Source organism: Schistocerca nitens, chromosome 1, assembly GCF_023898315.1.
Source record: "Schistocerca nitens isolate TAMUIC-IGC-003100 chromosome 1, iqSchNite1.1, whole genome shotgun sequence".
Taxonomy (NCBI): Eukaryota; Metazoa; Arthropoda; class Insecta; order Orthoptera; family Acrididae; genus Schistocerca; species Schistocerca nitens.
The window spans coordinates 393,585,444-393,607,544 of NC_064614.1; the positions used below are offsets into that span (position 1 = coordinate 393,585,444).

Sequence of the window (22,101 nt, forward strand, 5' to 3'; positions counted from 1 at the left end):
AACAGACTATTATCTCCCACAATGGCTTCTCATTTTCTGATACAAACTCATTTGCTATAATCCACTGCTGTAATCCAGATGCTACCTATTAACTCCCACCTATCCATTACAATATTATTATTATTATTATTATTATTATTATTATTTTACCTACTAGAAGTGTCATTTTCGTGTCAAAATACTTAAGATACACTATGTGCTGCTTAATTTGTCAGATGACCTCATTAAATCAATGTTATCTGCAAAGTTCTTCATTTTCATTATCTGTGTTACAGTAAAAATAACCATTTTTAACATATATATTTCTTAACATATGACAAATAGCACAACTCACTGTTTAGATAATCTTTCCCTTCACCAATGTGTAGCACTTCTTCTAACACTTCTTCAGATGTGACTGAAGAAAATAAATTTAGGGCTGCCTGGAGAAGACTCAGACAGCTCTGTACACATCGACACCATTCAGTGACTTGGTGTTCCACTGCCTATCAAGAAAAAAAAAAAAAGGGAATAAGCATTGTATACAAAGGACTGCTGTTGGAAAATAAAGGTAAACAAGAAACAATGATGCAAAATGCTAAGAAAAGCTATAGAAGATATGGCTTACATAACTAGACGGAACTTCTTCACAAGAAATATACTACTCTGATTATGTCAGAAGCATACAAATTCTGTTTCAGGTTATTATAATACACTGATGAGCCACCACATTATGACTAGTGTCCACAATGAGACTGAAGCCATCTGCTAGCATTGTGGGCATGTGATGTGGTTAGGAAACTATGTTAAGTGGAGTACAGAGGTGAATGGGGAACCATTTCAGTGATGATACAGGCCACAAATAAGGAACTCCACTGACACAATAGACAATGATGATGAAAGTCAGATCATACACAAGGTGTCTCAAAAGGAAGTTTACATTTGAACTGCTCTCTGCACATGTGCAACAAATCAGAGGAGAGTGGGAGTGTATCCATTTCTTGTCTGGCCTTTAGGAATTCAGTCAATATGGCGTGCTTCTCAGGAGTAGACTGCATGTTTTGTGTACAAGAATTTTACAAAAATGGTGGTCCAATGACTGTAGCCTGCAGGCAATTTTGTAGTGACTGTGGATTGCATAATGTAAATGATGCTCCAAGTGTTTCCCTTAACCAGAAATGGATCAAAACATTTGAGGAGACTGGTTCAACATTGAACAAACCAAAATCCAGGCAACCAAGGTCATCAAGAATGGACAAATTCATGGAGAGTGTAAATTAGTCTGCTCGTGATGATCCTAACCTCTCCAATCATAAACATTCAAGATCTTTCAATGTTCAGAGATCACCACTGCACTGAGTTCTGAAAATAGACATTATATTGCACCCTTACAAAATCCTACTGGCACAAGAATTAAACCCTCAGAATTCCAGACATAGATTGTATTTTTTTAATTATGCGATTGAGTGCCCTTCGTTTAACAACATCTTGTTTTCAGATGAGGCTTACTTTCACCTGAACGGTCACATCAATAAGCAAAATTGTCACTACTGGAAAGCAATGAATCCTACACAGAAGCATGAGAAATTCCTTCATTTGCCAAAAGTTACTCTATGGGGTGTGATGTCAGCTAGAGGATTAACTGGTCTGTACTTTTTCGAGGACAAGAACAGTCATGCTGTTACCATAAATTCGTAATAATATGTGATGATATTAAATAACTTTTTGGTGCCTGAAATACAAAATTTTACTGGTTACAACCAAAGAACATTGTTTCACCAAGACGGAGTCACAGCACACATGTCTAATGTGTCTATATTGTAAGTTTGTGAAATGTTTCCTGGCAAATCAATCTCTGGGGGGAGACATAAATTGGCACTTATGCAGTCCAGATGTAAGAACCACTGATTTTTCTCTTATGGGGATATGTCAAATCTAGAGTGTATGTCAATAGCTTGATTCCTCTGCAACAACTGAAAGAAAACATCGACAACAAAATGTCATCCATTAAAGTATCAACATGTTGAGTCGTGATGCACTTTTTCATTCACCGTTTAAATGAGTGCTGCTGTTGTGCTGGACTGCATTTAAATGACATTACTTTTAACAAGTAAATTTCTAAACTGTATATTTTAATAATCATTTGTTGACAGACTTCAACCTCTATTTTATTTTGAAACATCAAATATAAACTATCTTTTGAGACACCCTGTACTTTTCATTTACTAATAATTTTATTTTAAGAAAATGCCTCCATTTTCTGTCTAATAAGTAATATAACTGACATAACAAGCACTGATGCAGGTAGTTTGTTTATATGAGATTGGCACACCCAAAGAGCGAAATATAATGAAAATACTGCTCAACACTGAGACTACACACGCAAAACTATTAATATTAGTTATTATATATGTCTCTATATTCAATCTGCCATCGTTCACTTGCTTAAATGTTGAAGAATGAATGGACCGAAAATTTTTCCTGCAAATTCACAACAAAGTATGTACAGATATTTTTTACCAATTTTTAACATTTCAACATTTTTTACTGATGGTAAAATATTCTCATAGGTTACTGAAAAGATAAATACAAATTAAGTAACATATTTTGTTATTGTTAACTTAGATTTAGGATCAATGTACTAAGTAGTGTTTCAGTCATACAGGTCATTTAACCAGGTAAAAGTATTCAGTTAGTTCATTTCAGTGTAGTTCAGCTTATGCAGCACTACTGTGCAACATGTATGGCTCAGGCAGGTGATGTGTTATCTTTAATGGTAACACCCAGTAGGTTACTTGATGCCTTACTGCGCAATCAGTAATTCGAATAAATGGTGTACTATAAATATAGAGTGATCCTGAACTCCACTGACAAAATTTCGGAGGTCGTTCATGGACATCTGAGAATTTTTATATAAGGGATCCATGGTCTTTGGAGGTTCGTTACAGAGTAGTTCCATTTCATTTGTGTTCTTACCCCAGTTTATCTTTGTATTTGTATTGCACTGAAAATACACACATCAAAAAAACTTTTGCATCACCTCGTTTCCGAGAGTTCCAGAACCTCTACAGAAAATTGGAATAGAGATCAATATAAACATCATTTGCGCCCTTTTTATTGCTCCTGAAAACCAAACATTGCATGTTGTACCACCATACAGCGAGACCTTCAGAGGTGGTGGTCCAGATTGCTGTACACACCGGCACCTCTAATACCCAGTAGCATGTCCTCTTGCATTGATGCAAGTCTGTATTCACCGTGGCGTAGTATCCACAAGTTCATCAAGGCACTATTGGTCCAGATTGTCCCACTCATCAACGGCGATTCAGCGTAGATCCCTCAGAGCGGTTGGTGGGTCACGTCTCCCATAAACAGCCTTCCCAGGCATGTTCAATAGGGTTCATGTCGGGAGAACATGCTGGGCACTCTAGCTGAGCAATCTCGTTATCCTGAAAGAAGTCATTTACAAGATGTGCACGATGGGGGTGTGAATTGTCATCCACGAAGATGAATGCCTCGCCAATATACTGCTGATATGGTTGGACTATTGGTTGGAGGATGGTATTCACATATTGTATAGCCGTTATGGCACCTTCCATGCCACCCCAAAACAGCAAGGAACCTCCACCTTGCTGCACTCACTGGACAGTGTGTCTAAGGCCTTACCGGGTTGCCTCCGAACACATCTCCGACGATTGTCTGGTTGAATGCATATGCAACACTCATCGGTGAAGTGAATGTGATGCCAATCCTGAATGGCCCATTCAGCATGTTGTTAGGCCCATCTGTACTGCGCTGCATGCTGTCATGGTTGCAAAGATGGACCCTCGCCATGGACATCGAGCGTGAAGTTGCACATAATGCAGCCTATTGCACACAGTTTGAGTCATAACACGACATCCTGTGGCTGCACAAAAAGCATTATTCAACATGGTGGCGTTGCTGTCAAGGTTACTCCAAGCCATAATCTGTAGGTAGTGGTCATCCACTGCATTAGTAGCCCTTGGGCGGCCTAAGCGAGGCATGTCATAGACAGTTCCAGGCAATGCTCATACATGGTTGTTTACATCTTTGGGTGTGTTTAGTGGCATCTCTGAACAGTCAAAGGGACTGTGTCTGTGATACAATATCCAGAGTAACGTCCATCTTCAGGAGTTCTTGGAACCAGGGTGATGCAAAACTTTTTTTTGATGTGTGTATTCACATAACACTGCAAAGATACTCGGCATTTACTGTGTGGCTTATTTGGAAACAAAATTTTCCACTCATTCATGGTACTTGCTGCTGACAACAGTAATGCCCACCTTGCTCTTCGCTCTCGTGTTTGCATTCTGTAATCCTTGTTAGTTATTTACATGTTCCATTGATCACTTGAAGGATTTATCAAAATAATGTGGAACGAGTCAGTTTACAGGATTTTTATAAATAATCAGTGTTAACATTAATGAAATGATTATTGTTTTAGGCCCACTCGAGCAACTGTCCTTAAAAACTGGTAGTGTGTGCGGGTGCACGCGCTCCCCTTTGGGCACATGTAACTAGCTACTAGTTTTTAAGTATAAATTCATCAATGGAGTAGAAAGAGTTGTCCAGGAGAAATGATTTTAAGTTAGGTTTAAAACTTGCATTTCTATCTGTCTGACATTTTATGTTGTTGCATTCTAAACTCCTTTCTGAGCCACTGACAGATTTTTCTCTTTAATTTTGTAGGTATGGGCATCAATGCTCTCCTCAAATTGTGATGGATTATTTTTAACCAATTTCATTAGCAAATATATGTACTGTGATAGTGCAGTTAAAATATCCTGTTCCTTGAAGCTACCAACATGATATCCGTGAGTGAACACAACATTTCATTTTTACTTCTTGCTTTTGTGCAATCAATACTTTCTTTCTAAGTGATTATCCCAAAAGACATTAGTGAGTGGAAATATGCAAAATATGGAAGAAGGCTGATTCGTTTGCCTCCAACAATAGCAATTATATGAAGAGCAATAGTAGCTGAACTTAAATGTTTGAGAAGTTCAGTAATATGCTTCTTCCAGTTCAAGTTTTCATCAATATGTACGCTTGTTGTACAGAAATGAAATCCTCCCCACTCCACCAAGAGTGTCTTTCCGCCGTCCACCTAACCTTCGTAACCTGTTAGTTCATCCCTATGAAATCCCCAAACCACCTTCCCACCCTCTGGCTCCTATCCTTGTAACCGCCCCCGGTGTAAAACCTGTCCCATGCACCCTCCCACCACCACCTACTCCAGTCCTGTTAACCCGGAAGGTGTACACGATCAAAGGCAGAGCCACATGTGAAAGCACCCACGTGATTTACCAACTGACCTGCCTACACTGTGATGCATTCTATGTGGGAATGACCAGCAACAAACTGTCCATTCGCATGAATGGACACAGGCAGACAGTGTTTGTTGGTAATGATGATCACCCTGTGGCTAAACATGCCTTGGTGCACGGCCAGCACATCTTGGCACAGTGTTACACCGTCCGGGTTATCTGGATACTTCCCACCAACACCAACCTATCCGAACTCCGGAGATGGGAACTTGCTCTTCAATATATCCTCTCTTCCCGTTACCCACCAGGCCTCAATCTCCGCTAATTTCAAGTTGCTGCCACTCATACCTCACCTGTCATTCAACATCATCTTTGCCTCTTCACTTCCGCCTCGACTGACATCTCTGCCCAAACTCTTTGTCTTTAAATATGTCTGCTTGTGTCTGTATATGTGTGGATGGATATGTGTGTGTGTGTGTGTGTGTGTGTGTGCGCGAGTGTATACCCGTCCTTTTTTCCCCCTAAGGTAAGTCTTTCCGCTCCCGGGATTGGAATGACTCCTTACCCTCTCCCTTAAAACCCACATCCTTTCGTCTTTCCCTCTCCTTCCCTCTTTCCTGATGAGGCAACGGTTTGTTGCGAAAGCTCGAATTTTGTGTGTGTCTATCGACCTGCCGACGCTTTCGCTCGGTAAGTCACATCATCTTTTTTTTAGATATATTTTTCCCACGTGGAATGTTTCCCTCTATATATATTACCCTCTCCCTTAAAACCCACATCCTTTCATCTTTCCCTCTCCTTCCCTCTTTCCTGATGAGGCAACAGTTTGTTGCGAAAGCTTGAATTTTGTGTGTATGTTTGTGTGTCTGTCGACCTGCCAGCACTTTCATTTGGTAAGTCACATCATCTTCGTTTTTATATATATATATATTTCCAAAATTTAAGGAGAGTCAATTTCCTTAGAACCAGTTAATAGTTCTTTGGAAAATATCTTTTACCATCTCTTCAGTTACTTTCCCTCTAATGGGATTTATAATAACACTAGAACCAATTGCAAAAAGTACCAATTCTGCTTGTTGACTGTTAAATGGATCATTCTCATATACACTGGCAAAAAAAAGTCACAACACCAAGAAGGAGTTGTGTGACATCAACAGAGGTTGGTACGCATGTTTCTACATCCGAAAGATGATGTCTATCCCAATTTCGCACCAGTTTCATAAGAGTTGTGCTAATAGTGCAGCTATGAGGATACAAATCAGGTTCGCTTTAAACACATGCTGTGATGATCATGAGCATTGCTTAAATTTGAAACTGGATGTTGTGACTTTATGTTAGGCCGTGATGGCTGTGTGTTGGGCAGAAGGGTGCCAGTTGAGGTGTTGCAACAAACCTGTCTGTATGCTCCACACACTGGACCTACATCTGGAGTTTTGGTCTGGGGTGCAATTTTGTATGACAGCAGGAGCACTCTTGTGGTTATCCCCCGAACCCTGACTACAAATTCGTATATTGCTCTGGTGATTCAATCTGCTGTGCTGCCATTCATGAACAGCATTCCAAAGGGAGATTTCCACCAAGATAAAGCTTACACAAATACCACTGTTGTAGGCCAACATGTTCTACAGAGTGTCAACATGTCCCTTGGCCTGCTCGATCACCAGATCTGTCTCCATTCAAGCACATACAGCATATCATTGGACAACAAATCCTGTGTCATCCTTGCATTGACCAACCAAGTGCAACAGGCATGGAACTCTGTCCCACAAATTGACATCCAGCATCTGTACAACAGAATGCATGTATGGTTGCATGCTTATGTTGAACATTCTGGTAGTTACACCGGTTATTGATGTACCAGCATTTCACATTTGCAATGGATTCTCTTGCACTTGTAATATTAATCACTTAAATATGTTACCTAAACAAACGTATTCCTGAAATTTCAATACTAGACACTAATATTTTTTTGGTGTTGCAATATTTTTTCTGTCAGTGTATATATAAATAAAAGGAGTTTACCCGAAAGTAAACCCCACAGGACTCCCTTTGTGATTTCTCCCCAGCCACTAAAATTTTCTACCCTTCTGACACTGTTTGAATTATTCAGTATTACCTTTTGAATTCTGTTAAGTATGACTCAAACCAGCTGTGTGTGAAGTCATAAATTCCATAAAACTTGCGTTTCTCTCAGCAAGTTTCATGATCTACACAATCAAATACCTTGGAAAGATCACAAAAATACAACTGGCAATATTTTATTATTTAAGGCTTGTACTGTTTGATGAGGGAATGTACAAATAGCATTCTCAGTCGAGCAAACCTTCTGGAATCAAAATTACGATATGCTAAGTAAACTGTTTCTACTGAAGTGTGAATAGTGTTTTATTCATCTTATAATATATAGAATTTCAGAACGTAAGTCTGATGTACAGGAGACAAGTCAGGGTTATGACTTACTTAAAAATTTTGTCGAATTTATAATATTACTAGTTTTTCTAATGCTATTTCAGAATTTGCATCCACAATAACTAGCATAACTTTTTATTTCATTTTATGGATCCAACTCAATGTACCACTTCTTCCTTCATGAAATCCTCCACTGAGTAGTAGCATCTTTAAACTACAAATTGTGTAACTTGCTTTTAAAAGTATTTATTTTCATATTCATTATGTCACACCACTAATTTTTATGACTGTAAATTGAGGAGTCTGAGAATGTGAGGTGAATGTAAAGTTTTCTTTACATCTTGTGTTGTATGAGTGTTCAAAATGATTTTTTAAAAATAGATCTGCTCTGCTGCATTGAAAAAGAATCACCTCAAAGATATACAAAGAAGGGATAGTTAATATTTTTAGGTCTTAGCTGTGCGGTGCACACGTTACAAACGATTTTTTTTTTTTTTATTTTGCAGCTTTAAGCTTTGTGTGACATTTCTTGAGTTTCCACAAAAAATTATGCTGTATCTAATAACAGATTCAAAATAGCTATAGTATGTTACTTTCCTGGTGTCCATACGAGTAGTACCGCCTAAAATTTCCACTGCAAATGCAAAGCTGTTTAATTTATTTGCTAGATATTCTATATGTGTATTCCAGTTCAAATTTCTAAGTTTATTCCTAGGAATATGACTCTGCAAACAAGGTTAGATGAGTATTTATACTGAGAGGCAAGTCATTTATATACAACAGGGATAAAATTGGCCCATGGACTGAGCCTAGAGGAACACCTGCGACGTTGTTTTCCACTCTGAGAAGTAATCTGCTCCATTTGATGTGATTATTACTCTTTGTTTTATCTCCATGAGATATGATTCAAACCATTTCAAAGCAACAGCCCTTATTCCATACGCTTTTAGTCTGAAAAGCAGCAGTGCATGGTTTACAGAGTTGAATGCTTTTGTAACATCATAGAAATTTCTGCAACTTTAGTTTTCCCATCTAATGATGAAGTAGTATTTTTTTTTTTCAATAAACTCTTTTATGGCATCTACTGTCCTTTTTTCTTGTTGGAAACCATGGTTATTGGGAATGATATTGTAACTGTGTGATGAAGCTTGGAATCTCTGTAAAGAAGCATTTTTTTCAAATATTTTTATATGATTGGGATTATACAAATGGGGTGATAATGTCCCATGTCATCTTTTGAACCTTTTTTAAACAATGGTCTTACATCTGCATATTTTAAAAGATTAGAGAAGTAATCTTGCTCAAATGATTTATTTATTATAAGAGAGAGAGAGAGAGAGAGAGAGAGAGAGAGAGAGAGTGCTCTTGAGCACATAACTTTTTTGAATATTTTGAAAAAAACATGTCTGTAAGGAAATCTGATAATTGTTTAGGTCTAAAATTACCTGTGCCAGTGATGCATTACATAAATCTCTAAGGACATTACTTATTAAGTTGTAATAACTTTTCAGAATGGTGTTTGAAATTCCATCAGCACTAATTTGAGCTTTCGCTTTTTAGAATTCTATTAATTTCAGTGAAGGATGCTGGTGCTACTTCTAGTTACTTTAAGTTGGGTGGCACAATGATGTTATGCTGAGTTATTCCTGTAGCAAAGAAAACCACATCACAATATTTCTGCATCTCTACTTAGACACCTATGATAAACTGGATCTTTCTGTGTGCCTATTACATGGTTTTTCATTGTTGTAAAAGTATTTTGACAAAACAAAGGTAATTGAGATAACAAACCAAATAAATCATAATTACATTATCACACTACGAAGAGCCCCCACAGACCATGTGTTCCTATACCAAAATCCTCAAAACAAATCCCTGAACAAATTCCAAGATTTTGACATGTTCACTCCATATGTGAATGCTTATTTAAATTAATATCCCTAGATCAAAAGAACAGCAGAGGTACAATGTCCATTTTTTTTAAATTTTAGTGCAGAGACTATATCATATTGTGTCATGTTATTCAAAATACAATGAAATGTGTCAGAGATAAAACCACCACAATACAACAAATAAGACAGTTAATGTTCTATTGCCAATAAGAAATTATTTATATTGCCATGCACACAGTGTGACATAGCAGTTAGTGTCACTGGCTTGTATGCTGTGGGATGCCAGTTCAAACCTGACCATCAGCAATTATTTGTTATTTAGTGCTCATCACTTCTGGTAGGTTCCTGAGATATCTTGCTTCTGTAATGTTTGTACATTCTGCAATATTCATTGCATGTGTAAATACCAGCATTCTGGAATATTTGACAATTGTATAAATAGATGCACTCTCCATCCAGGAAGTCAGTTCTGTTCACGTTGGTGACTCTACTGCATGTATTTTCAGTTTTAAGTGTTGTACTTCACTTGTAATCCTGCCTTCAGGTATGGACTTTATTGTGGTTTCAATGTGACATTTTTTGGTGGAGACATCAGGTACTTCAAAATTGCTACATCACCATGGCTCCAAATAGAAAATGTAAAAGCCATTGTCCACATGGACAGGAACCACAATATAAGCAGTAAACCATTCCTAAGATCTGCATATTCAGGAGATAGATGGATTCCAAAACAGAAGCACATCAAGCATCCATTAGTGCTTTCCACAGACACTGCCCAGGGCCTGACAAAATAACTGGATTGGCAAATACTTGCAACAAGTGGGATGACATTATCTGTTTGACAAATGTGTACGTTTACTTGGATGAGGCAGCCCTGCAGCATTTTGGGGGGAAGAGAAGTTCAATACTTGAGGATAAATTACAGGTGGAACTGAAGAAAACATTTGAAGACAATCTGCAGTAAGTCCACTCAGCAGAGGAACAACTGAAGAATAGGGCCCAACATCATGGGCAAAAGACACAGTTGTACATACAGAATGTTATGTACCTGTGCCACATCATGAATCCAAATCTGACAGAATCCAACAAAATATCATACTTGATGAAAGGAGTCACAGAAGACTTGTATCAAGCTCTTCTGGTGAAAGCTATCACTATGGGAGAGGAATTCACCAAGTGGTGCCAGCAGATCACAGAAATCCAACGAGAAAGAGTCAGACAAATGAGGTACAACCAACTGCCCAATGTGGTACCTAGGGTAGTAGAAGAATACCACCACAAGCTTGCCTCATTCATATGCCAGATAGTAAGAGCAGAGAAACAGTCCACCACTAGTTGAACAAGCGATGAAGAATGGATTCAATCAACTCAGACTTGCGCCACAACCATCAAATGATAATCCAGCATCCAGCCAATGCCACTAAAATCAATTCTTCTGCCAAGTGCAATATCCCCAGAGGAACATACATTTGGAGGATGGAGAAGAACACGCTGGTATGATGTTGCTGTGGACACCCTGGATACACTGCACACTACTGCAAAGAAAGAAGACAAGTATATGATGACTGCTATGCTACAAGATGTCAATCATCACAACTGTTCTATCTACACAACTCAACAGCAGACATTTACACTTAATCTGTGAGACAAAGCCCATCACTGTACCCAGCATGAGGTCACTCCCCAATGTGTTGTAGCCATTCTGCATCACAGTACAGAGGTACCAGCTACTCGCCTAGCCTCTGGCTTCAGGAAAACTAAACAAGGTAATCAGCTATGGAGGTGAGACTGCCACAGATGAAAATTCTCAATGGATGCCAGTCAGTAGAATGTCGAGAAATCTCATTGACGCCACCACCAATGCCAACCTGTCTGGGTCCCAGTTGACTCAGGGGCTTCCTTTTCTGTAATGTTGGATGCTTATTGTTGTCAGCTAAAGAAGACTATGTTCATTGACACAAAAGTGAATGTGCTGAAAGTCACAAATGGAAAATATATCCAGCTGACAGGGACATGTATTGCAAGAGTAACCATCAATGACAGAACACAGCTGTTTGAATTTGTCATTTTAAGAGAATGCAGTCAAAATGTTGTTCTCACACAGGACTTCTTGCAGGCATCACAAGCAGTCATGGCCTGTAGAAGATCAGAGCTCCAGACTGACAAGGCTATCCCAACAAGCACATATAACAAAGACTGCTCTGGGCTCTTGCTTGCCATTGAAGACGTTGTTGTCCCACCATTATCAATGAGTTCCAGTCCTCAATCAAAATGCTCAGTTAAGCTATGAAGCATTTATCAACTGCAAAAAGCTACTCATGCTCACAAAGGAAATCTCATGCCAGTAGTAATCTTAAGCACTGCATGTGGTCAAGGAGAACTTTGTATCACTTATTACCATAAGCAGCCACAACTCATTCCTAAAGGTGTGTCCAGAAAGAGCAGCCAAGTCTCATTGATGAAGAATCATGCACCACTACCACTACAGGCAACGCAAGGAAGGAAGAAGCTTCAATCAAACCTGACTGAGGAACAACATCAGCAAGTGACAGCCATTCTGCGTCAGTTTCCAGGCACTCTCAGAGACTAAGCAGCCCATGGTAAAACACTGTTTAACATTGGGGATCATCCACCAATCAATCAGCATTCATATAGTGTGTCACCTGCTGAACAACAGGTAATCTTGATGGAAGCAGAGAAAATGCTTTAAGGTGACAGCGTTGCATGTTCAGAATGTCCTTGGTCCACTCCTGTGATACTTGTGAAGAATAATGATGGCACATCGTATTGCTCCATCGATTACCAATGGCTAGGGACCAGAAAAATTCGCATTTTACGTTAAATGTGAAATAGATGCTAATTCTGCCTCAAAATGTGAAAATGCAAAATTACTTAATAGATGCTGTTTCATAGCGAACTGTATCCAGATAAGCTATTATCAGAGACAGTTTGAAACAGCTTTATTTTCTGCATACAATGTTGAAAATGTAAGCAGGTACTGGCATTGTACATCATTTGGCGAAGCCCAATTTGGAAAGACAATGTGTGCCAGAACCTACATGCAAAATAAAGTGTATGAACATAATCATGTATCAGTGCACTCAGTGGTCTGGCGCCAAGCCAATGTGGATAGTTGAATGGTGTGTTTAAGGTACAGGTTGTATAATGCAACGTAGTAATCAGCTCATGGGACCTAGCATTTTATAAGAAGAAAATACGTATGTTTGTTTGTTACCTGCAGCTCAAAAGAGAGTATAATGCGGACAGTTTTAACGTGGCAAATTAGGGAGTGGATGTTTTGAACTGTAGTTGCATGAAATACCGCTAGAGGTCATTAACAATACTCTGCTAACTTCAACAAGCAATTGCGTGGCAGCCATCCCCAAATGCTTTGTGTTATGCATAACTTGTTGTTTTCTTTTCTTCTTTTGAAATAACCAAAGTGACTTGTCCTGGTCCATGATGCATTTCAATTACAACCCTTACAACACCAGAAGAGATCGGCGATCCCTGTGACAATGTGTCAGTTCTGCTGTAGGCTGCTGCCCAGCAAAATGGAGGCGGGGTTGGTTTCAACACATCGCTCCTTCCCCTGTGGCAGTCAAAATTCTAATTTATTTACCCTCACAGCCATCTGTGACTATAACGTATAGCACCTGCCCTCTGCACTATAATAATTGGAAAACAAAATCTTAACTTTTTTGACAGTGCTGAAATTCTTACCGATGTTCAAATCGAGTTACTGTACATTCAGTTTTGCTTCTATGTTAAGTGCTATGTCAATTCTAACTGTTGTGTTGCCAAGCATGGGTTGTAGGGCTATGAATGCCCATGAAAGGTCGAAATTAGTAGTAGTCTGCAGATTTGTTTTAATCTTCAAATTTGGAGGGAAAAGAGAAATAATGTCAAGAAACGCCTTATGTTGGAGAAGCATTCACTTAACCTGCATGAAAATGCTGCTGGTTTTCAACAGAACAATCATTTTTGAAATCTTAAATGCTGCCAAACGAAGAAAAGAAAGGCCATTTTGGAAGAAAAAGGTGCTGAAGTTTTAGCAAAAGCAAACACCCCACTCAAAAAGTTTCCAATCAGCACTTTTTTTAACAGTCAGTTTCAAAGAACTAATAATCTGATTGTCTTCACTCAAGTAGCATGACGACCTTTTAAATTTGTGTCTCTAATAATTTACAAACAAAGAAAATTCATGCCAATTTTGCAAAAAATAGATGCATATTTTGCAAAAAATAGATGCATATTTTTCAAAAAAATAGATGCATATTTTGCAAAAAATAGATGCATATTTTGCAAAAAATAGATTCATATTTTGCAAAAAATAGATGCATATTTTGCAAAAAAAGAAGCAAATTTAGAAAAAAGTAGATGCAAATTTAGAAAAAAATGGAAGCTAATTTAGAAAAAAATAGATCAAATTTAGAAAAATATAGAGGCAAATTTTGCAAAAAATAGAGGCAAATCTGGTCAAAAATAGATGCTACATTTCTGACCCCTACCGATGACTGAACAAAATCACTAAGAAAGATGTCTATCCATTGCCGTGCATTGAAGATACCCTAGAGTACTTGAAAGGAGCAAAGCATTTCTCAGCAATGGACATGAAACAGGGCTACTGGCAAATGAAGATTGACTGGGAAAAGTCTGCTTCATAACTCCAGACAGTCACTATGAGTTTAAAGTTATGTCATTTGGAATGTGTACCTCCAGCCACCTTCAAACATATGATGGACAACCTGCTTCGACATCTTAAATGGTTTAGCTGTCTTTGCTATCTGGATGACAATGTGGTTTTTTTCAAAAAAATTTGAAGAAAATCTAAGATGCCTGACAACCATGTTGAAATGTGTTCAAACAAACTGCAGGCCTCCACATAAGTCCAAAAAAGTACTACTTCATCACACAAGAAATGAAAATATTTGGACAAAGTGAATGGCGATATGAGTCCATCCAAATCCAGAGGAAATAAGAGCAATCACAATTTTTTTGACTCCCAAGCACATTCATGATGTGAGAAGTTTTCTTGGAATAAAGTTTGTGATGAACTACGCTAAACTGAGTGAATGCCTTTCAGCTATTTGAACCATCAACAAGTTCCAGCCTTAGTTATTAGGCAAATCATTCACTGCTGTGATGCATCACCATTCTCTATGCTGGTTGACAGTTCCTGAAAGTTCAATGGGTAACTGGCAAGATGGGCACTGAGGCTTCAGGAGTACATCACACTGGTATACAAAAGAAGAAAAAAGACAGGATACTGGCTGCCTTTCAAGGAATCCTTTGGCGGAATACAGCAGCGTAGATGAAATCTCAGTTACTTCTGGATTAAATGACAATGCTGCTGAAAACCACAGAAGCCTTGAAGAAGAGAGAAATCAACCAAAAGTCAGTTCCAATTAACAAACAGAGCACAGTATAAGCGGAAATATGATACACTGAGGTGGAGACGGCCGCTCGTCATCATAGTTCATCTATAGCCAGCTAACCTCAATTACTTCCATGATGCTCTAACCCCTGGTCACCTGCATTTTTTGAAGATTATTGACAGAATCAGAGGCAGGTATCACTGACTAAGTGTCCATCAATCTTTAGGCACAATGTGAGCCACTGTAAAGGATGCAACAACAAAAGCACATGCCACAGTTATCTCTGGGGTCTCTGGTACCAATCCCACCTGCAACAGTGCCATTCCACTGTAATGGAACTGACATCCCAGGGAAGTTCCTAGAGTCGACAAAAGAGAACTGATGAATAATAGTCTGCACTGACTCTCTCACCTGCTATGCAGTTACCTAAGCTGTGCTGACAGCTGAAGCTCCAGAAATTTGAAAGTTCCTTGTTGCTGAGTGTGATGATCCCTGTCCGTAGAAAAGTCAAGTCTAGTGTCAGAGGTAAGGTCATGTTGTGACAGCACCCACATGATGATAACTGTCTACTATACATAGAAGCATGGTTACAAATGCTTTGATAAGACATCAGCATATATGCTCCTGATGTACATTAATTTCTGCTCCACAGTCACAAAGCCAAGACAACAATGGATACACTGTTTCTGATTCTAGTGAATGATCACTAGTACTGAAGAAGCTGGCTTGCGTATGGACCCTGGACACCCAGGAGGAAGACCAAGAGCACTAAAAAGCCAGGCAGCAGCCAATGAAATACAACCCGGGGACTTGGGCTGGATTTTTACGCTTGTGCAGAAAGCAGGTCTCTAAGAAAAGTTACTAAAGCACTACTCTGGGTTGTATCATACCATTCATCACTTGTAGAACACAACATATGACTTTGAGGATTATGACCTTTCCCTCAAGAAGACAAAAGCACGTATGTCAGTCATGTCCTCCATTTGAAACTCTATTGCAATCCAGAGGAACAGATCGACAATGGGAGGGTCAAGGAAACTGATGACCCACTCAATGATCATGTAGTTTCAAAGGGGCTCCATGTAGCTTTAGAGGGGCTACCTTTGATGCTTATCAGAGTAAAGAGGATGTAACAATATAACCAGAATGCAAAGATCTGTCAGCACTGCCTTCACCAAGCGAGCTGTAGTCAGTACTTCTGAAACAGTGGGTCACTATTTTTGCAGGTGAGGCAGCAATGCTGCGAGCCGTGGTGCATACAGTGCAGCGTAATGACTAGTGTTGCTGGCTGGCATGCTGTACAGTCCCAGTTCAAACCCTATCACCAGCATTTACTTGTTATTTAGTGTTAATCGTTCCTGGAAGGTTCTTGAAATATCTTATGTTAATATATTTTGGACAATTTGATGTCTGTGTAAATACCGGCATTCTGGAACTCTGCTGTTTGCATATATAGTTGCACTCTTTGCCCATGATGTCAGCTCTGTTCTGGCTGTACACTGGTGTCAGTAATACACATACTTTCCATTGATGACCCTGTCTTCAGATTTGGACTCTTACTGTAGTTTTGGCCAGCCAAGGTGGCCCAGCGGTTCTAGGCACTACAGTCTGGAACCGCACGACCGCTAAGGTCACAGGTTCAAATCCCGCCTCGGGCATGGATGTGTGTGATGTCCTTAGGTTGGTTAGGTTTAAGTAGTTCTAAGTTCTAGGGGACTGATGAGCTGAGAAGTTAAGTCCCATAGTGCTCAGAGCCATTTTTTTTGACTGTAGTTTCAACATCAGAAAATAGTCATTACCACTCCTTTCATACCCAAAGAGCTGCTTCCACAATGCAATTTATTATTGCCATGTTCAATGAAGCCCTTTAGTACTGCACCTAACTGACCATTTTAATAATTCTACAGAACTGAAAAAGACTATGGTTTTAGCTCTCTGCCTTGCTCTGCACCAAATAACAGTTACAGGATTTTATTTATTTACTTATTAAGTCCCCCCATGAACCATGGACCTTGCCGTTGGTGGAGAGGCTTGCGTGCCTCAGCGATACAGATAGCCGTACCATAGGTGCAACCACAATGGAGGGGAATATGTTGAGAGGCCAGACAAACGCGTGGTTCTTGAAGAGGGGCAGCAGCCTTTTCAGTAGTTGCAGGGGCAACAGTCTGGATGATTGACTGATCTGGTCTTGTAACACTAACCAAAACGGCCTTGCTGTGCTGGTACTGCGAACGATTGAAAGCAAGGGGAAACTACAGCTGTAATTTTTCCCGAGGGCATGCAGCTTTACTGTATGGTTAAATGATGATGGTGTCCTTTTGTGTAAAATATTCCGGAGGTAAAATAGTCCCCCATTTGGAGCTTCGGGTGGGGCCAACTCAGGACATCGTTGTTATCAGGAGAGAGAAAACTGGCTTTCTACAGATCGGAGCGTGGAATGTCAGAGCCCTTAATCGGGCAGGTAGGTTAGAAAATTTAAAAAGGGAAATGGATAGGTTAAAGTTAGATATAGTGGGAATTAGTGAAGTTCGGTGGCAGGAGGAACAAGACTTTTGGTCAGGCGAATACAGAGTTGTAATTACAAAGTCAAATAGGGGTAATGCAGGAGTAGGTTTAATAATGAATAAAAAAATAGGAATGCGGGTAAGCTACTACAAACAGCATAGTGAACGCATTATTGTGGCCAAGATAGACATGAAGCCCACGCCTACTACAGTAGTACCAGTTTATATGCCAACTAACTCTGCAGATGACGAAGAAATTGCAGAAATGTATGATGAATTAAAAGAAATTATTCAGATAGTGACGGGAAACGAAAATTTAAAAGTCATGGGTGACTGGAAATCAGTAGTAGGAAAAGGGAGAGAAGGAAACTGAGTAGGTGAATATGGATTGGGGGTAAGAAATGAAAGAGGAAGCCGCCTTGTAGAATTTTGCACAGAGCATAACTTAATCATAGCTAACACTTGGTTCAAGAATCATGAAAGAAGGTTGTATACATGGAAGAATCCTGGAGATACTAAACGGTATCAGATAGATTATATAATGGTAAGACAGAGATTCAGGAACCAGGTTTTAAATGGTAAGACATTTCCAGGTACAGATGTGGACTCGGACCACAATCTATTGGTTACGAACTGTAGATTAAAACTGAAGAAACTGCAAAAAGGTGGGAATTTAAGGAGATGGGACCTGGATAAACTGACTAAACCAGAGAATGTACAGATTTTCAGGGAGAGCGTAAGGGAACAAATGGCAGGAGTGGGGGAAAGAAATACAGTAGAAGAAGAATGGGTAGCTTTGAGGGATGAAGTAGTGAAGGCAGCAGAGGATCAAGTAGGTAAAAAGACTAATAGAAATCCTTGGGTAACAGAAGAAATATTGAATTTAATTGATGAAAGGAGAAAATATAAAAATGCAGTAAATGAAGCAGGCAAAAAGGAATACAAACATCTCTAAAATGAGATCGACAGGAAGTGCAAAATGGCTAAGTAGGGATGGCTAGAGGACAAATGTAAGGATGTAGAGGCTTATCTCACTAGGGGTAAGATAGATACTGCCTACAGGAAAATTAAAGACACCTTTGGAGAAAAGAGAACCACTTGTATGAATATCAAGAGCTCAGATGGAAACCCAGTTCTAAGCAAAGAAGGGAAAGCAGAAAGGTGGAAGGAGTATATAGAGGGTCTATACAAGGGTGATGTACTTGAGGACAATATTATGGCAATGGAAGAGGGTGTAGATGAAGATGAAATGGGAGATATGATACTGCGTGAAGAGTTTGACAGAGCACTGAAAGACCTGAGTCGAAACAAGGCCCCACGAGTAGACAACATTCCATTAAAACTACTGACGGCATTGGGAGAGCCAGTCCTGACAAAACTGTACCATCTGGTGAGCAAGATGTATGAGACAGGCGAAATACCCTCAGACTTCAAGAAGAATATAATAATCCCAATCCCAAAGAAAGCAAGTGTTGACAGATGTGAAAATTACCGAACTATCAGTTTAATAAGTCACGGCTGCAAAATACTAACCCGAATTCTTTACAGACTAATGGAAAAACTACTAGAAGCCGACCTTGGGGAAGATCAGTTTGGATTCCGTAGAAATATTGGAACACATGAGGCAATACTGACCCTATGACTTATCTTAGAAGCTAGATTAAGGAAAGGCAAACCTACATTTCTAGCATTTGTAGACTTAGAGAAAGCTTTTGACAATGTTGACTGGAATACTCTCTTTCAAATTCTGAAGGTGGCTGGGGTAAAATATAGGGAGCGAAAGGCTATTTACAATTTGTATAGAAACCAAATGGCAGTTATATAGTTGAGGGGCATGAAAGGGAAGCAGTGGTTGGGAAGGGAGTGAGACAGGGTTGTAGCCTCTCCCCGATGTTATTCAATCTGTATATTGAGCAAGCAGTGAATGAAACAAAAGAAAAATTTGGAGTAGGTATTAAATTCCATGGAGAAGAAATAAAAACTTTGAGGTTCGCTGATGACATTGTAATTCTGTCAGAGACAGCAAAGGACTTGGAAGAGCAGTTGAATGGAATGGATGGTGTCTTGAAGGGAGGATATAAGATGAACACCAACAAAAGCAAAACGAGGCTAATGGAATGTAGTCGAATTCAGTCGGGTGATGTTGAGGGTATTAGATTAGGAAATGAGACACTTAAAGTAGTAAAGGAGTTTTGCTATTTGGGGAGCAAAATAGCTGATGATGGTCGAAGTAGAGAGGATATAAAATGTAGACTGGCAATGGGAAGGAAAGCGTTTCTGAAGAAGAGAAATTTGTTAACATCAAGTATTGATTTAAGTGTTAGGAAGTCATTTCTGAAAGTATTTGTATGGAGTGTAGCAATGTATGGAAGTGAAACATGGACGATAAATAGTTTAGACAAGAAGAGAATGGAAGCTTTCGAAATGTGGTGCTACAGAAGAATGCTGAGGATTAGATGGGTAGATCACATAACTAATGAGGAGGTATTGAATAGAATTGGGGAGAAGAGGAGTTTGTGGCACAACTTGACTAGAAGAAGGGATTGGTTGGTAGGACATGTTCTGAGGCATCAAGGGATCACCAACTTAGTATTGGAGGGCAGCGTGGAGGGTAAAAATCGTAGAGGGAGACCAAGAGATGAATACACCAAGCAGATTCAGAAGGATGTAGGTTGCAGTCGGTACTGGGAGATGAAGAAGCTTGCACAGGATAGAGTAGCATGGGGAGCTGCATCAAATCAGTCTCAGGGCTGAAGACCATAACAACAACAACAACAACTACTACTACTACTACTACTACTACTTATTAAGTGCCTTCACATCATGTACAGCTTTGCTACTTACAATCAAAGTCAGTGGTCTTCAGTACTTCTGTCGGTAACCAAAGGAAACTAAGTGTACACTCTGAAGAGGACAGTCAGTACAAACATGCATTATATTACTACCAGAATTAATGTCCCTGGTGTAATTCAAAAGGAAGTTTGTGTTAACTCCGACAGTCAATTTTCGAAGCTGACTGAATAAATTCCAGGTTTACAATTTATACTCAGCGCCATAAAAAGAGAGACTGACTGCCTTAGAAATAAAAATATGGGATTAATAAAAAGACAAAAATGCCTGAATTGTTACAAACTGAGAACACAACCAAGCAGAGAACCAAGGCAAAGCTCTAGGCACAAAACACAACTGATCACTAATGATACAAGATTTACAAATTCAAACAGATTTAATGTGTTATCTGCAGGTGCCAGCTCAGACAGTAGGCTCTTCTATTACAGTAAGCAAAGGACACAACAGTTCTTTATAATTTCAATGTAATTATTTTGCCTGACTCCTACTAAAATTTTTATATTAAACATTTTCTGTGCACTCTTCAGATTAATTTCCATAGCGGGCTTCCTTTCCGAAGTTCCTGCCAGTTATACCACAAAATACAACAATATTTTTGTAGATAGATATAAAATCTTTGCTGTTACTGTCAGCTAAACTATTAATGGGCATTCTGATTGTGATGCAAAAATGCATACAAAGCCAAGGTAGTTAGGTCCCAGCCAATTGATGAACTCCTTTTTCAGTTTCAAAAGGTTAGGGAAACATCCATGGAATTCCCCCAGTTTATGCTCAACTTCTTGTACATGTTCTTTTAAGAAGACGATTTGGTGATCTTTTATGTTACTAAGAGTTAAGAAAGCCACGATAATTGTTCACATATTTAGTATCTCATTTCTCATGCAAATGTTGTTAAGGCACCATAGAAGCTCATATCGTTGCAGCTCTTTCTGTAATACTCACAAGACTCATTTTTTTGAAATTTTTAACTTGTTCAATAATTTTTGACCTATTTCCATTCCTCACTGCACATATGCTTTGCAGTTTGAATGTATTAGGTTTGATATACACCCCAATTTTTTTTCTCTTCCTATCTTCTTTCTTATGTGTTTGTTACTTTTGTAAGCAGTTCAATGATTCTTCAGTGCATGTTCTATATATTCCAGCATATGTGCTCCTCTCTCTTTTTGACCTCTGAAGTTTCTTTGTGACCTGTACCAACAGTTTTCTTGTATTCTGAGTTTCTACTGTTAACATAAACAAGTCAGAATTTTATCACTGAAACACACAGCGTAGGGCCTATAGTTATCTCCATTTTCAACTGACACTCATTATTTACATGCTGTTTCTTTAGGAAACTGTAAAGTAATATGGTCCATTTGGTCATCTAATAGTTTGACGTATACCTCTTGATGAATCTTTCTTTTTCATGTCAACATGTTTGGGATCCATCAGGATAATTTCTTCTGTAGTACTTCAGCCTTCTTAATAACAATTTCATATGCTGTACCCCGTACTGAACAACTATGTAAGACTAAGGATAAGAATGTGGATTTGTATAAGCATTGTTTACTTTGAGCGTTTAAATTCATATTGATGAAAACCAGAAGGAGGCTTTGTATCAGTGTGATGCATATTGTAGTATGGATTCTTGTCTACTGTGATACCTAAGTATTCAAACTTACCAACCCAGTAAATTTTACAACATTCTAGCCTTTTTCTTGTGGCTTCATCCATGAACGGACATTCGACACAATACATTGTCCTCCCTCCCTCCACCCCCTACTCCCATCTCCTCCTGCCTCCCTCTCCCTACACTGAA

The 22,101-nt window shown here is 39.0% G+C and overlaps 1 protein-coding gene across 2 annotated transcripts in view; it reads right to left on the reverse strand.

Moving 5' to 3' along the window:
- Positions 1-22,101, reverse strand: part of LOC126249366 (synergin gamma-like) — a 173,491-nt gene that overhangs the window by 20,357 nt on the left and 131,033 nt on the right. For both annotated transcript variants that reach the window (XM_049951021.1, XM_049951027.1), the window contains one exon: positions 335-485. In XM_049951021.1, coding sequence (XP_049806978.1) covers positions 335-485 — 151 coding nt within the window. The remainder of the gene's footprint in view (positions 1-334; positions 486-22,101) is intronic.